At 32.4% G+C, this 17,746-nt stretch overlaps 1 protein-coding gene across 1 annotated transcript; it reads left to right on the top strand.

The window, feature by feature from the left end:
* The first annotated feature begins 12,835 nt into the window (after positions 1–12,835).
* On the top strand, positions 12,836–13,850 carry LOC110420349 (NDR1/HIN1-like protein 10). The gene has a single exon (XM_021433627.2). The coding sequence runs from the start codon at positions 12,956–12,958 to the stop codon at positions 13,634–13,636; it is 681 nt and encodes a 226-aa protein (XP_021289302.1). The 5' UTR covers positions 12,836–12,955; the 3' UTR covers positions 13,637–13,850.
* Positions 13,851–17,746: the final 3,896 nt, after the last annotated feature.

The following is a 17,746-nucleotide window of genomic DNA, read 5'->3' as shown; positions in this document are numbered from 1 at the left end:
AAACACCTTTATCACCTTGAGAAAGGCCAAATGGTATAGTCTCAAGGTAGAGAAACAATTTGGCTAGATAAAGGCAATTAACTCACTATTTGCAACTATTTTGGGGAGCTCCAAAGACATGAGGTCCAAGATCAACCTTGAGATAGGGGCGTGACTTTTACTGTTTCCATTATAGATGACTTTGATGTTGTTTTAGGCCTAGATTTCACGACAAAAGTGCAAGCTATTCCAATCCCTACTACTAGCTATTTAATGTTCTTCGAGGTACAACCTTGTGTAGTACATGTCATAGGTCTCCCTAAAAATGTGAAAAAGATTATTTTAGCATTACAATTCAAAAGAGGGATCAATAGGAGAGAAGATTCCTATGTGGTGATAACTCAATTATAGATAGTTATTTTGTCACATTTTAGTTGCCTAAGTAGCTAAATCTTTGAGATTTTAGATTTGAAATTTAGTATTTTAGTTGTTTGTATTAATTAATTTAAATACATGTTAAGTAGTTTAATTTAAGCTATTTAAGTTTAATTTTCTATTAATTTGCTTTAAATTAGTTTAAATTTAGTTATTCTTTATCTCTTTTACTACTTCGGTAGGAAATTTTATGAAAAGGACTTATTTGGTAATAATCTGTACAAGTATGGTGATAGTTTTATTTGTACATGCTTTAATACTTCGAGCATAACTTGCTCTACAAAAGTCCAATTAAGGTGATTCTTGAATCATTGGAAAGCTAGGATACAAAAATACAAGTTTCATGTTTACCACTTTACTCATTTTGGTCCATAAAAAGGAGAAAACTATGTCAGGAGATGAAGTAGTGTAGTAAAGACAGCATAAGAATAGAGCTCTATACTTAAACCTGTGAGTAGGTCATTGTGACGCCAAGGAAAGCTAGGCCGTGGTGCCAAATGGGTTGCTAAAATCTACAAATTATGAGATTTTTAAAACTAAGGCTTTTTCAAAGGTTTTCAAAAGGAGATAAAAGCAACTATTCTGAAAAGAAAGAGCCAAAAAGAAAGCAAGAAACCAAAGAGAGAGAGAATTTGAGGGAGAATTGAGATCAAAAGATTTCAAACTATTAAGTTCTCTGTTTACTTTTGTGTTTTTTTTTAATTTCTTTGACTTGGATTAATGGCTAAGTTTCTTTGGACAATGTTTTTATTAGATATTATGAGCTAAATTATCTTTCTAGGATTGTGGTGGATTTCAACATGTAATTTAAATATTTGTTTCTCTTTTATTTACTATGAATGGGTGTGGCTTTATTTATTCAAATTTGTTCATAATGCTTTTGATTGCCTGGCCAACAACTAAATGAATTGTGAATCTGAATGAGACTTAAAAAAGTAATTTTAGATTGGACTAAATTTTGAATAGTACATTCGCATTACTTTGGTGATCTAATTTGCAATTAGGTAGACATACGCCTAAATGCCATATGTTGCCAAATTATAACACTAGCTTAATGAACCTTATTTAATTGATAACTATAGACATAGTGACCTAATTAAGTTAAGTATTTGTGCAAGCATCTTGATGAAAACTTGTGCATAGTTTTGGATTCTAGGTTAGCAAAACTAGCCATGAATATGAATATTGAGAGAATGAACCCACAATCCTAGGTTTTAATCTATTACTTTTCTCAAGTGGATTTTTTTTGTTAATTAGTTTATTTTTTTATTAAACTTAGTTTTAATTAATTGTTTACAAAATTGAGTTACTTGAATAAGATTGATCTATCATAATTATAGTGTTTAGTGAACGATTAGGAGGAAATCCTTATAGGGTATGATTCTGAACTTGCTTCTATATTACTTGTTCAATACATATATTTACGTGTACTAAATCTACAACAAGTTTTTGGTGCTGTGGTTTGGGATTTTTGTTTCCTATTTATTTTAGCAAATATTAATATTCACAAATTAATCTTAATTTGAGGTTTCTTTTTTTTTTTTAAGTACTTTTGGTTAAGGTGATGAATTATAACAATTATTGCCCAAGAAGGTTGCTAGTGATTATGAATTGGATGCAATCTGTGCTTTGATTGTCCAAGTAGATGCTTTGTGTCAAATGATTGACCCTTGGGATATTAATGTTTTTTAGAGTCCTTTTATGACATGCGAGCTTTGTGGAGATAAGTATTCAAGTGATTGCCACCCAGCCTATTTTGGATCAACATAATTTGATGGAAGCTTCGATGGGTGGAAAAACAGTTTATGCTACAACAATTACAACTTAAGGTGAAATCACCCAATTTTTTCATGGAGTAATGATCAGGAGCCTACATATTCATCACAGCTTGTTTTCCATAATGGTTTTCAATCTCAAGTTATAGTCCCCAGACCTAAGAAAAAGCAAACTTTGGAAGAGATGTTTATACAACACATGGCAAATATGAATTATTGACTCTATATGTTTTTGATAGTAACAAAATATTCCTCATTCATTAATGTCTATTTTTGTTATCTAAGTGCATATAATTTAATTTAATACCTTAGCAAAGTTGTTAATAAAAGGCAAGTCAAGAAGCTTGCTAAATTTAATGAAAAGTTAATCAGTTAAGAGAAAGAGAGAGCAAGGTGATTAACAAAGGTAGAAGTTTAGTAATTGATGAACAAAGAGTTGTAATCGGTTAAGAGATACCTAGGTGCTAAGTTAAATCAAGGCAGATGAACCTTAATCAGTTAACACTAGGCTTAATTAATTAAGGAAGTGCTAGAAGCTGAACTCAAAGTCATGCTAATCGGTTAAGTAGTCTGGTTAATCATTTATAGCACATAGACCCGGCACTTTCAAGCGACAAAATCAAGTTTAAAAAGACAGTTGACCATTGAAGGGAGATGCAAATAGAGAAGTTCTAAATCCAAAGATTTTCTAGTTGATTAAAGCTTCTTTTAATTGATTATGGTTGAATGAAGTAAAGCTTCAATTAATTAAAGAAAGAGCTAACCAATTAAAAGGAAACTACAGGGTCGAGAAAAATAAAAACAAAAAGTTTGTAATTCATTAGAGCCTATCGTAACTAGCTATAGAAAGTCTGCTGAAGATAGAGATCTCTTTATCGATGAGAGTAGAGAGCTCAGTAGCAAGACAGTGCAATTCAGAGAAGCTGTAATTGGTTAGAGTTATCTGTAACTAGTTAGCCGAACTTTGTCTGCCTTTTCGAATTTAAGCACTAGAGGACAACATAACAGTTAAAATGGCATTAAAGTTTTTTTTAATGTCTAGAAACTATTTTCAATAGAAAAATCTGACTCCCCAAGTATAAAAAGAATCTTTAACGGTCAAAGAAAGAAGTTTTAAAAGAAAAAAAGCTATTTTCAGCAAAAAGTGAAATATTCTTCACCAAAAACACTTGTTCTTCATTTTATATCTAGAAAAACTGTTTGAGTTGGATTATAATCTATCCCAACTTGTAAAGATACTTAATTGTACTTCTTTTTTCTATTTTTTTCTTAGGAAATTATAGTATGGGAAGCACTTTAAAACTTGTTGTTAGGGATTAAAGCTTGGGTTAGAAGCTCACCTTGTAAAAGTTAGTTGGAAGTTGTCAATTTCACTAGTATAGTGAAGTTGGGTTGATAATCCTTGATTGGAAGATCAAGGTAGTAGATGTAGGTCAAGGAAACCAAACCACTATAAATTCTCTTGCATTGTCCACTTTTCTTTACCCTTCTTTACTTGGTGTCTTGTAATTCTAAGAACTTTTAGTTTTTCCCTTTATCTAGTTGATTAAGAGGTCTACAAGCTCTAAAGGGCTAAACAAGAAAATTTTTAACACTATTCACCTCTCTCTAGCACTTTAATAGGACTAACATGAATGTAGTCATTCAAAGTAATGAAGCTTTAATGAGAAATATTGAGACACTTATGAGGCAACTTAGGATTGACATAAACAATAGGCCTTAAAAAACTTTAACAAATAACATTGAGTCTGATCCTAGAAGAGAAAAATATGGTAAGCATCTTGATGAAGTAAATGGCAAGAATCTGGTAGATCATGGAGATAAAGTAGATACAGAGAATACTTCCAGCAAACAAGTTCAAGATGAAGAAATTAAGTAAGAAAAGGAAGTATCAATATCGCCACAAGTCAAGCCATATGTGCCTCCCATTCCCTTTTAGATACAATTGCTAAGTTACCTAAGGAGGCCATTGATTTGGAAAATCCAAAGAAACTCCTTGGAGCTTGTTGGGTTTAAGATGCAACAACAAAGGACAAGAATGAAAAACTCACAAATGTTACACATGTTTGAAAGGTTACACCAAAAGTGCATTATTCCAGAAGAACTCAATTTGAGAAGTTAGGTAAAAGTTAGCTTATTCCATCACCTTGGGTTAAGCAAGCACCAAATCTTTAGTTAAAGCCACTACAACCTTATCTTGGGAGGAGGCTACTTTCACACCTTAAGTTTTTTACATGTAAACTCAAATGTCCTTAAAGAGAGAATGAAAACCTCAACCAAAGTCAAGCTATTGACTATAAAAAAGCAGTTTTTTAGGAAGGAAGCCCATGTTATATCTTTTTAAATTTAGTTGTTATTTTAGTTAGTTTTTATTTTTCTATTTAAATAAGCAATTATGACCTTTCCCTATCTTGTTTTGTTAAGTATGCAGGTTTAGAAAGTATGAAGATGAGTACTAAGAAAATTAGAACTTTCAATGCACTGCCACTATTTATAGGGGAGTTTATTTTCCATTTCCCTTTTTAGCTTTTCACATTGAAGTAGGTTAGTTTATTTTCGTTAATTTTTTTAGACTTTTAGTTAAGTTTTTCATCATTTAATTTTATATATATATTAAGGACATGAACTAGAGTTCGTTGCACAAATTTACTTGATTTATCGATCCAATATGATAACCAATTATCTTGTTAATCTTTTATTCATAGTAACCATGAATATTGTTTGAGTGTTATTTGAATTCTTATGTTTAGTATCATTACAGGACGAGATTTCCATAATTGAGTACTATATCTTTTTCATTGATGTATTATGCACCTTTAGAGAAAGCTTATGTAAATCTAAATTTTTTAAACCATATTTGGAGTTTTAGAATTTATTTGACTATTTCTTGAGGTGAAATCATAGGCTATACTTAGTTAAGGAAATGACTTAGGCCATCTTTGGACTGATTCAGCCTTTCAAGCTAACCTAGTTACATTTTTTTATTCCTAGTATGTCCCTTTGAGCTTAAATTGTCCTTTTCATTGATTAAACACATGAAAAAATTAGCTTAGTCTTTGAGAAATTTTTGAATTTTACAACCCTCACTCCTAAGCATATATATTATTTTAGGAAATATATGTTGAGCTTTTTGATAAAATGTGGAAAAGATGAAGTGTAGAGAAAAATGCAAATTTTTTGTGAAGCATTCATCCCCCTTATTAGTGAAAGAAACAAGTTTGGGGATGTTAAATTGAAAATAAAAGCAAATGTTTGACGAATGAAAAGTGAAAGGAATAAAAAGGGAAAAAGGTGTACAGATAACTCCATAATATAGAGTTATTTTGGTACATTTTGATTATTAAAAATTACTAAGTCCTTATGTTTTTAAATAATTTTAGGTAATTTTTATGCTTTCTGTTATTAAGTTTAATACATGTTGAAATTTTTTAATTTTAGTAATTTTAGCTCATATTTATGTTAAAAGTCCTAATTTGATCCATCATTGATTTAGTCCTTGTTTTGAAGGTGTGCAAGTGCATAAAACTTTGTGGAGGTGAACTGAACAAGGATGATTAAGTGTAGAATTTTCTAAATATATTATGGTATGTTAACCATAACTCTCTCTATAGAACTCCAAATGAGGTGATTTTTAGATCACTAGAAATCAAAGGAAGGCTACAACTTTGTTGTTATCAATTACCTGGTTCTAACAGATCTGGTCAAAACCTTGTCAAAATTAGAGCATGTAGTAGTCTATGTAAGCTGAACATATGAGTCAGTATTTTGAGCATATTGTCATTCCTAAAGTCCATTTGATGTGATTCTTTAGCCGTTGGAAAGCTAACAACTTTCATGTTTTTTAATTTCCTAGTTTGTACGGGATCATACAGAAAAGTCATCAAGAAGCCAATGGCATTGGCATTGAAAATACTTTTAGGCAGATTTTAACATAGAACCTTTGAGGGCTACTGCTACTCAAATGAGACCATGGCCAATTACAAAAATAAGCATCTTACGAGATTTTAGAAGTTAGCTTTTAGGGCTATTTAAAGGGCCTTTTTAGAGGTTTTTAAAAGGAGGCAACAAGCAATTTCTGTGGAAAAAAAGAGCTAAAACAAAGCAAGAAAGTAAGGAATTTGAGAGAATTAAGATCATAAAGATTCAATTATTAGTTTTTCTCTCTACTTTTGTATTTTCTTATATTCTTTGACTTAGATTGATGGCTAATTTTCTTTGGATAATGTTTTTATTAGATATTATGAGATAAATTATTTTTTGAGGATTATGGTGGATGTCGGTATGTAATTGAATATTTGTTTCTCTTTTATTTATTATGATGAGGTATAGTTTTGCTTATTCAAATATGTTTTAATGTTTTTGACTATTTGGCAACAATTAACTGAATTTGTAAATTTAATTAGACTCGATAGAGAGATTAGATTGGACTAAGATTTTGAAATAGTATATGTTCACATCACTTAGGTGATCTGATTTGTGATTAGGGTAGACATATACGAATTGCCATGCATAGCCAAATTAGAACACTAGCTTAATAAATTTTATTTAATTGATTACCATAGACATTTAGTGACCCAATTGAGTTAGATATTTGTGTAAGCATCTCGACAGAGACTTGTACATAGGTTTTGATTCTAGGTTATTAAAACCACTCATGTATGTAAATAATAAGAGAAGCTGGTATCAGATGAAGTGTTGAATGAACTCATAATCCTAAGTTTTAATCTATTACCTTTCTTAAGTGAACTTTTAGTTTCTATTAATTAATTTAGTTAGTGTTTTCTTTAATTTAGTCTTAATTAATTTTCTAAAACATCAAGTTACTTGAATAAGATTAATTTGTCACAATTTTAGTACTTAGTGAAAAATTAGGTGCAAATCCTTATGGGATATGATTTTGGACTTATTGTCTATATTACTTATTCAATATGTATACTCGTGTGTGCAAAATCAATGACATGTACTTGGTGAAGAAAAATAAGGTTATATAGGTCTTATTTGGTAATAATCCATCCAACTATGGTGATAGCTTTGTTTAAACATGATTTTGTATTTTGAGCATAACCTGCGCTACAAAAGTCCAATTGACTTGATCATTAAACCATTGGAAAGCTAAGAGAAAAGGCTACAGCGTTCTTGTTTACTACTTTGCCTAGTTTAGCCTAAAAAAAGAGAAAATAGCATCATATAATGAAGTAGTGTTGTAAAGACAACATAAGAGCAAAGCTGCTATAGAGACAGCATAAAAGCAAAGCCCCATACTTGAATCCAAGAGTAGGGCACTACGGTGCCAAGGAAGGTAGGGTCGTGATGCCAGACAGGTTGCCAAACTCTATATATTATAGGATTCTTAAAACTAGGGCTTTTGGAGACTATTTAAGAGACCTTTTTTAGATTTTTTCAAAGAGAGATAGAGTGCATCTATTCTGGGGAGAAAGAGCCAAAATCAAAGCAAGAAAGTAAGAGAAATTGAGGGAGAATTGAGATAAAAAAGCTTCAAACTATTGGTTTTTCTCTCTACTTTTGTTTTTTTCTTAATTTCTTCGACTTGGATTAATGTCTAATTTTCTTTGGACAATGTTTTTATTAGATATTATGAGCTAAATTATCTTTTTAGGGTTGTGGTGGATTTCAACATTTAATTTGAATATTTGTTTCTCTTTTATTTACTATGAATGGGTATGTCTTTATTTATTCAAATTTATTTATAAAACTTTTGATTGTTTGGCCAACAATTGAATGAATTGTGAATCTGAATAAGACTCGCATAATGAGTTCAAATTGGACTAGGGTTTGAATAGTATATGTTCATGTCACTTAGGTGATCTGATTCGTAATTAGGGTAGACATATGCCTAAATGCTATAGATAGCCAAATTAAAACAATAGATTAATGAACTTTATCTAATTGATTATTATAAACATATAGTAGCCCAATTAGGTTAGGTATTCGTACAAACATCTTGACGAAGACTTGTGCATTGCTTTGGATTCTAGGTTGGCAAAACTACCCATAAATGTGAATATTGAGATAAATAAATGTTAGATGAAGTGTTGAATGTACTTATAATACAAGGTTTTAATCTATGGCTTTTCTTTAGTGGATTTTTAATTTTCATTAATTAGTGTAGATTTTTTATTAAACTTAGTTTTAATTAATTGTTTACAAAATTGAGTAACTTGAATAAAATTTATTTGTCATAATTTTAGCATTTTGTGAACAATTAGAAGCAAATCTCTATGGGATATTATTCTAGACTTATTGTCTATATTATTTGTTTGATACATATACTTACGTGTACTAAATCTACAACATGTAGCCATCTCCATTTATAAAATAGTGTGGATAACGTGGATCCCATACTTATCAAGGTGAAGACAGCGTCGGAAGAATTTGACAACATGATGCCAGAACAATTACTTGGGGTACTACAACTAAGAAAAGCGGTTGGTAATGAGAAAGAACTACTTCTAAGAGTCAAGCTTCTTGCAAAGGGGCTTTGTAAAATGGCTCCCTAAGAACTAGTTGAGCTAAGGAAGTAACTAGATGAGTTGTTGCAAGTTTGGTTCAATAGACCCCTCAAAAGCCCTTTAGGGCCTTCCTATTTTTTCAACAAAAACAAGATACGAGTTTACAGTTATGCTTGGACCATCGAGCTCTAAACAAAGTCATAGTGAAGAACAAGTACCCGAACCCTCTTATAGTGGACCTTTTCAATTAGTTGAGCCATGCCAAATATTTCTTTGAATTGGATCTTAGGTTTAAGTACCATTAAGTTAGAGTTGCTAATGAAATTGAGTTAAATACCATTTATGTAACTTGATATGCTACCTTTGAATTCCTAGTGATGCCTTTTGGATTGATCAATGCTCTTAACACATTTTGCCCATTGATGAATTGGGTGTTCCATTACTATCTCCACAAATTTGTTGTAATCTATCTTGATTACATTGTGGTGTATAGCTTAACCTCGGAGGTGCCTAAAAAACACTTGCAATCGGAATTCCAAAGGTAGTGAGATAGCTATTTGTACGTTAAAACGGAAAAATGCACATTTGCTCAAACCCTATTTCATTTCTTAGGCCATGTCATCAAGCAAGGCCATATCAAGATGGATATATAGAAGGTCGAGGCGATCAACGAATGGAGGATCCCTAAGAATGTCATTAAGCTTCAATTGTTCTATAAGCTAACTAGGCAACTATTACTAATGACTCATGGAGAGGCATTTCGAAAGAACAGTACCTCTCATGAAACTGTTGAAAAAGGGGTATAAATAAAACTAGACAGGGGTAATGCCAAGAAGCCTTTGAAAGTTTAAAGGAAGCAATGATGAAGGATCCAATCTTGGCTTTCCTTAATATTGAAAAGCCTTTCTATGTGCAAACAAATACTTAGATTTTGCCTTTGGAGAGGTATTTCTCTAAAAAGGCCACCAGGTTGCATTCCAAAGTAGAAAGTTGAACAACTTTGAGTAGAGATAAACGTCTTAGGAAAAAGAACTCTTAATAGTGATTCATCATCTAAGGGTTTGGAGGCACTACTTACTAAGGTCCAGATTTATAGTGAAGATTGACAACATTGCAGTGAGTCACTTCCTTACACAACCAGAACTCACAACAAGCAAACAAGATGGCAAGAGTTCCTAGCCAAGTTTGTGCATAAAGCAGGAAAAGCTAACCAAATGGTAGTTACCCTTTAGTGGGAGGCTGAATTCTGACACTCATATTGATCTCTCCCATGATACTAGTAGATGACTACAAACATCCACAAGTTGATTGAGAGACCTTAAAGCGAGACCATTAGGTCATTACCTTTATGAAGTTAGTCAGGGATGAGAAGTCGAAATACTTTTGGTGGAAAATGGAGTTTTATTGACAAATGGAAAATAGATGTCTATTTGAAGGGTAGAGAGTTAAGATAGAAGTTGTTGCTAGTGTCATGATGCCTTTAGATGAGCCTCCCAAGCTAGCAACAGAAATTTTCTCTACTAAGACAAGGTTGCTATTGGTCCCATATATTGCAAGGAATAATGGATTACATAAAGACGTGCCTTATGTTCCATAGGCCAAGGTGGAAAGACAAAAGCCAACGAGAATGCTCGAACCTCTATTAGTACTTGCCAACCCTGAGCAGAGAATTTCTTGAATTCATAGTAGGGCTACTTTAGTTGAAGATCTGGTGTCCATTCTAGTAGAGGTGGATCACTTCTCAAATATGTTACCTTTGTTTTGCTCTAAAAGTTTGGTACTCTAGAAGACACCGATCGCATGGCCTTTAAGCATGTGGTGAAATATTAAGGTGTTTCTCATAGCATCATCAACGATAGGGATCCAAAGTTCATTAGTTCCTTCTAGAAAGAAATCTGTAAGTTGTTGAGGTTGGAACTTAACATTTCTTCTAGCTATCATCCCAGATTGATGGCCAAACTAAGCGCTTTAATGGATTACTAAGGAATATTTGAGGCATATCATACAAGCTAACCAAAAGAATTGGCCTACACTATTAGACGTGGCTTAAAGGTGCTTGAATTCAAAAAAAAAGTTACTATACTAATAAGACCCTTTTTGAAGTCATCACCGACCAACAACCTAGGCTTCCTTACACCTCAGTGGAGTCATATCGAGGGAATAGCCCCCTAGCTTTCTACTTTGCCAAGGAGTGGAGGTAGACTACATAGATTGCTCGAGCGTATTTAGAGAAAGCCTTGAATCACATAAAGAAGTGGGCAGATAATATTTGAAGAGCTTAGCACTTTAATATGAGGGATCCTGTACTTTTGAAGTTAGTACCTGAATAGTTTAAGTTCCTAAAAAAGAAAGATCAACAGCTAGTGCGAATGTATGAAGGCCTGGTAATAATCACTACCAAGGTGGAGAAGAGCTCTTTCAAGATTGATCCACCTAAGTGGATAAATATACATTCAGTATTCCATGTGAGCAACTTGAAGCCATTCCATCCGGATCCAACAAATGCAAGTTGAAGTCCAGCAATGAGAGCCATCATCAGCACCAAGCTACCATCATAGTGCCGAGCATAAGAGATTTTTGCTTGTAAGACCATATTAGTCTCCCAACAGCAAACATGAGAGTACTTGGTCAAATGTGAAGGCTTGGGCTAGATGAAATCACTTGGAAGAAAGAAGATGACCTTAGAGCCTTTACGTAGAAAGCACAAGGATTCCTTAGCTTTGATTTGCAACAACTAGGCTGAGGTGGTTGAGCTTTTTGAAGGTTGATTTGGTGGTTTAATAAAAGATTCATCAACCTTTGTTATTTAGGTAAACTTGATATGATCATATATTTTATTTTTAATTTAATTTTATACTCAATTTGACATGAATGAAATCTTAAAAGGGTGAGGCGTAATTTAATTTTTTAAATTTATTTTCACTACGTTTAATTTGTTTCTAATGCATGATTAGTCCTTACCCAACACAATCTTACTACTAGTTTTGTATGAATAAATTAACTTCTTGATTGTTAATCCTTCTGCTGCCAATGCTATTACTACTGCTGCTTATGTCATCCTTGTTACTGCTGCTGTGATGCTATTGCTTGCTGTATGATGCTGCTGTAGTGCTGCAGCTTACTGGCTGTCGTGTTTTAGTATGGCTACTGGTTATTTGTTGTTGCTGTGGTGTAGTTGTTTCAATGCACACCAGATTTATCTCTGGTAGGAAAATTTGGTGGTAGAAGCTAGAATGAGAAGGAAAGATTGCTAGGTCTGCACTTAACATAGTGGATGATGGGTACTGGATAGAAGACTGCCCAGACAATTGAAATTAATGTTGCTTCTGAGTTTAATCACCACTAGCTTCGTTAATGAAAACGTAAAGAAAGACAAAAATAGAGATAACAACTACACGGATTTGGTTGAAATTTTCTCGCTGAATTTTCTTACATTTTCGTCATAAAAATGAACCTTTTTTATTTTTAAAAAAAGCCATGGTTCTTTGAATATCAATGCCGAAATCTGAACTTTTCACTCCTAGAGTTAGCAGCCCAACTACATGAAGAGATTTCTTCACCAAATCTGGGGTTGGTTTTATTTGGATCTTGCTGACGTTGAGCCTCAAGCCCGAGGAGCCTGAATTTTCGATTATTGGACTGATCTCACACTAAAATTATCATTTTCATTTCACCCACAGTGGAAATTCTCCAATTTAGGTGTGCTAACTGCTCAGTGCCTAAAAACTTATTCAAACTATTTAGGCTATTTAATGAAAACTAGAAAAATCAAACGAACATCTATAATTAATAATATTAACCATACGCGTCATTCGAACGTATTTAAATTAATCCAGGCATGCAACTTTTTCCCCCCTAAACGAATAATGGTGTATAGAGTATTAATAAAGTCAAGAAAATGAACTTGGAAGTTTCCAAGAAGCGCCTAATCACCAGTTCCCACCCAAAACACAAACATATACAATAAGATAGAAACATGGAAGTTACCAGGCACCCCACATTTTTCAGTCCCACAAAACCTTGCCTCCACCCTCAAGTCTTACTTCGCCCACATTGGACAAATTAATCAAATTGTTCAAGCAACCGCGTCAATTTGACGACGCGGGCATTGCCTCTCTAATCTTTTAACGTGTTCTTACATACGCAATTCCCACTCTAATTTTTCCTCTATATATTCCTTCTATAGTTTCTTTTCCCTGTATCATATTCTTCCATTCGTTCTTCTCTCAGCTTCCCAAAACAAACAGATTTTCGCTTCATTTCTCGTCTTTGTTTCTTGTTTTTCTTGTTTCTTACATGGCTGAGAAACAAGCCCACCTGAATGGAGCCTACTACGGCCCCTCAATTCCACCACCCACAAGGCACTACCATCGCCCTGGCGGTGGCTCAGGTTGCGGATGCGGCTGCTGTCTTTTGAAGCTCCTCTTCAACATCATCATCACCGCTGTGGTCGTAATTGGCCTCGCTGTTCTCATCTTCTGGCTCATCTTCCGCCCCAACAAGGTCAAATTCCATGTGACAGACGCCTCGCTTACAGAATTCAACCTCACCACCAACAACACACTGCATTACAACCTTGCCGTTAACATCACGGTGCGTAACCCCAACAAGAGAATCGGCATTTACTATGATCGTATTGAGGCTAGGGCTTACTATGAGGATCAAAGATTCGATACGCTTAATTTGACCCCGTTTTATCAAGGACACAAGAATACCAGTTTCTTGAACCCTGTATTCCGTGGCGAGCATCTTGTTATGCTTGGTGCTGACGAGACTTCTAAGTTTAATGAAGAGAAGACTAGTGGGATTTACAGTATTGATGTGAAGTTGTACTTGAGGATTAGATTCAAGGTCGGCAAGGTCAAGACTGGCAGGTTCAAGCCCAAGATTTCTTGTGACTTGAAGGTTCCTTTGAGCTCTGCCGATGGTAGCTTGGCTGGTGCCCCTGAAACCACCAGATGTGATTGGGATTTCTGATCAGGCGGCTCTGATTCGCGTTTTCATCGAGCCTTTGATTCCATTTCATTTGGGAATTTACACTATTATTCTTTGGTTTTTGTTTTTATCATTCCAGTAAATATACGGTGGTCTTGGTTTTGAGATATACACTGATTATTATGTTTGATTATTCATTTTTGTTTCATGGGGTACGTTTGTGTGAATAAATAATGAATTTTAGTGCTTCTTTGAATTGATCTTCGTTACGTTTTTCTTAATCCGATCGGATGTTGGTTTCTTTCAATTAGAATATTTAAGAAGCTGATCATTTCAACTGTTAAAAAGTCCATGGCGTGCGTAATCCAAAGCAACTGGTATGAGAAAATACATTGTGCGCTTGCAATCGAAAGTAGCTGTTGGCAATTGACAAAGTACAATTGAATCAGTAGTAAGATGACGGAGTCAACAGCATCAGCATGTCACATGTGACAATCTTGCCAAATGATAAGGTCTATAAAAATAAATAAACTGTTATATACTGGCAGAAAAGAACCACATTAAGAGAAAATAGATAAGAAAAAACTTTGAAAAATATCTAGTTGTAGAAGTTTATATTTATGAAATTAGTTAAACAGAGGCAAACGATGATTGTTGACAGGTGACTGTAATAGGAGTTAGTCACCCTCTTCAATCTAGGTTTCAAAAGAGATTAAGGCCAATGAATGAATGGGATGAGATCAGCTCTATGATTTCATTTTAATTTAAAAGATTGGTAATCGTACTTTTGTTCTTTTCCGTTTTCCACTGCCGTTCCTAATGACTTCCCCCTCGTATACGCAACGGGGCAATTAAGTTAAACTTCAAACAGGCTAATCTCCTAACCCCGACAGTCGCTTTCATCCCAATGAATGAATGGAATTGACTTGTTCTTTAGCATAAACTTGGCAAAAGGAGCATGGCTTTGCACCTTGAGTGTACGAGGAAACTAAGAGTTAAAAGTACAATTTTTCTAGTCAATTGGTGAAATGTTTATGTATTGGTATGGGCGGGACTTGCTCAAACGATGATGCCTGGAGTTCCAAGGAAATACAAAGTCTTATTCGCACTACAGGCGAAAGATGAAACTTTTGAATGCACCCCTCTTCCTATGGATAACAATCCCTTGGGTTAAACTTGAGCTTGTTCCTAAAAGTCACTTTAATTTTTTTTTTTTTTTCAAACACTTCGGCAAGAGCAGGAAGAGCTAGAGAGTCAAATCTCTCTCTCGCAGAACTTGCGCAAAGAACAATGCTTGGAGTTCCAAGGAAATACTTTTTCTTCTTCTTCTTCTCTTTTTAAACACTTCGGTGAAGGTAGGAGGAGCTAGAAAAGGTCAAATCTCTCTTTAACAGGACTTGCTCAAGCGACAATGCCTACAGTTCCAAGGAATCACATAGTCGTCTTCTTCTCCTTCTCCTTCTCCTTTTGCCCTTCTTATTCTTCTCATCTTGTTTCTTCTCCTTCTTCTTCTTCTTTTTCTTCTCATCTTGCCTATTCTTTTTTTTTACCTTATTTACCTCTTAAAAGTAAAAATCAAGCCAAAGAGAATTTTTAAAAAACTCTTTAAAAAATCAGCTTTTTTTAAAAAGTAAAATTTCAAAAAAAAAACCTTAAAGAAAAGCTCTGAAAAATAACTTTCTCTTCTTTTTTTTTTTAAAAAATACAATAATTTTTCAAGAAATACCTCGCGCTCTCTCTCAATCAATCTCCCTCTCCTCTCCTTTTCTTTATAAATCACCATTTTCTGATACAAATGGTGATCCTCTTTTCTTCTACCTCTCTCTATAAAGACTATTAAAAAAAAAATTCAGCAATAAAATATCAAAATCTAGGATTTCTTTCATTCTTACATAGATTAAGAGAAAAAAGACCTAAAATCAAAGTTGCATTTAGATACCATTTAAAGATTTTGTTTCTCTTCTTTACCAAAAAGGATTTTAATGTCAAATACAAAATTTCTTCTTTTCTCTTCTTTTTTGAGGAATTGAATCATCATGGTTCGATTGCTTTCTAGATCAACAAAAATCTAATACTATTATTACTATGCAAGTTTAAAAGTTGTTCTGTTTGTTTATGGATTTTTTTGATTTTAACATCTCAAATCGTATATAAACTTAAAGTGGACTTGTTTTACTTTGATTTATTCGGTAATTAAAAATGATATGAATTCCATTTATAATAATTTTAATCAAAATTAGAGTTTATATAATTTATTTTGTCAAACAATTTATTAAACAACTTGAACTTAATTTTGACATAGTTTTTTTTTTCACCTTATCTATCTCTTAAAAAATAAAAATCAGGCCAAATATAAATTTTTAAAAGTTCTTTATAAAAAAGTAACTTTTTTTAAAAAAATAAAATTTTTTAAAAAAAGAGCTTTAGGGAAAAGTACTTAAGAAATCCTTGTAATATAACATTTTATTCAATTTAGTCCCTCAAAACAGTTTGAACATAAACCAAATTAATACATTTCTTGATTCCTAGTATAAATGGGAAGTTAATACTATGATGTCATTTACCTTTATAAAAATCATGACTAAGTGTTCTTTCTCTCTTCCTTTCGCTTGTTAGCTGTTCCGTTTATTCTTGGGTGCTTTCTTTTTCTTGTTTTCTATTTAAAATTGATTACTTTATTTGCTCTTAAGGGACAGGTGAAAGTTTTAGCTAAAAAATCCAATTCACCCTTCCTCATTTTAGGTATTTTTCACTAGCTTCTTCATATAACAAAGTATTAACATTTTTCTATATTAATATTTTATTTATAATTTAAACATTATTATCATTAAAATATTGATAATCTTAATTAATTTTTAAATTTAAAATATTATTTTTATAATATATTTAAAAAAAATTAACTTTTTATTCTAGTATATGATTATCTACTCTTATTTTATTTTTAAATATTAATAAATTATAATTTATTTAAAATGTTAATAATTAATAGTTTAAATATACTAGTTTATGTAAAATTTAATCATTAACACTTTAAAATATTAATATTTTATTGATCATTTAAATATTATTATGACTAAAACATTAATAATTTATATTTTAAATATTAACATTTTTAAATATAATTTAAAACTATTATGATTAAAATATTATTATTTTTATTAATTTTTAAATTTAAAATATTAAGGCATTTGCATCCGTTAGCCACATTCCAACAAATCTGAAATAATGGATCGGTATAGCGTTTGAAAAATAGAATTCTACTGCTATTAGGAGTCTCGTTCTTTTCAAAAGATAATGTGGGTGTGGTTTAGATTCATCGTAACTCTACATCATGCAAACAGATAGATGGCGGCTAGATACATATGGACAATGGAACGTGGCAGCTGTTTTGACGTGCGTTTCTATGGCCTTGGCGGAATTAATTTTAAATTCGGACAAAGCTTGTTGGTTTGGACAAGCGGTGGCTGAACTGGAATAACTGTTTTAGACCGCCTTCATTGGAACAGGACTTTAATTTGATTGTAATGTACCGTTTAGATTGAACAGGTGTTTAGATATCTTTACATCTACACTCTTTGTTTTTAGGGGTTCTTTTTCCTTTCTATTAGCATTTTATTTTAATTTTTTGATTCAATAAGTTCCAAGTTTTATCTTTAGCATTGAGCAATAAAAATTAGGTATTTCTCAGAAAAAAATAATATTTTAAATAAATTATAAATTATTAATATTTAAAAAATAAAAATAAATAACCATATATTATAATAAAATATTAAGTTTTTAATTATGTTATAAAAATTAACTATTATACATTTAAAAATTAATTAAATTATTATATATTATAATTATAATAATATTTAAATAATAAATAAAATGTTAATATTTTAGTTCAAATGTATTAACCAACAATGGAAATGTAAAAGGTGGTTATTTCAAATATTCTGTACAACGATTTGCCCAATACTCACCCAACGGAAGCCATTAATTGGGCCAACCTATGTTAGTCATGCCTTCCAGCCATAGTCCATTTTATCGTCAAGGTCAGTGTTAAAAAGCCCATTCTATGTGAACTTGTGAGCTATTTCCGAAACTATAGCATCCTGCAAATGGAGATTCCGAGGCAAATCAGGTGCTCTTTGATTGAATTTATATCAA

This window comes from Theobroma umbraticum, unplaced genomic scaffold (genome assembly GCF_002168275.2).
Source record: "Theobroma umbraticum cultivar Fairchild unplaced genomic scaffold, ASM216827v3 scaffold_86.0, whole genome shotgun sequence".
NCBI lineage: Eukaryota > Viridiplantae > Streptophyta > Magnoliopsida > Malvales > Malvaceae > Theobroma > Theobroma umbraticum.
Note: the sequence above shows the minus strand (reverse complement) of the source record. Positions and strands in the feature narration are given on the sequence as shown.

What these genes read in the sequence shown, in the direction of transcription:
- LOC110420349 (XM_021433627.2), top strand. Translation starts at nt 12,956, where the DNA reads ATGGCTGAGAAACAAGCCCACCTGAATGGAGCCTACTACGGCCCCTCA.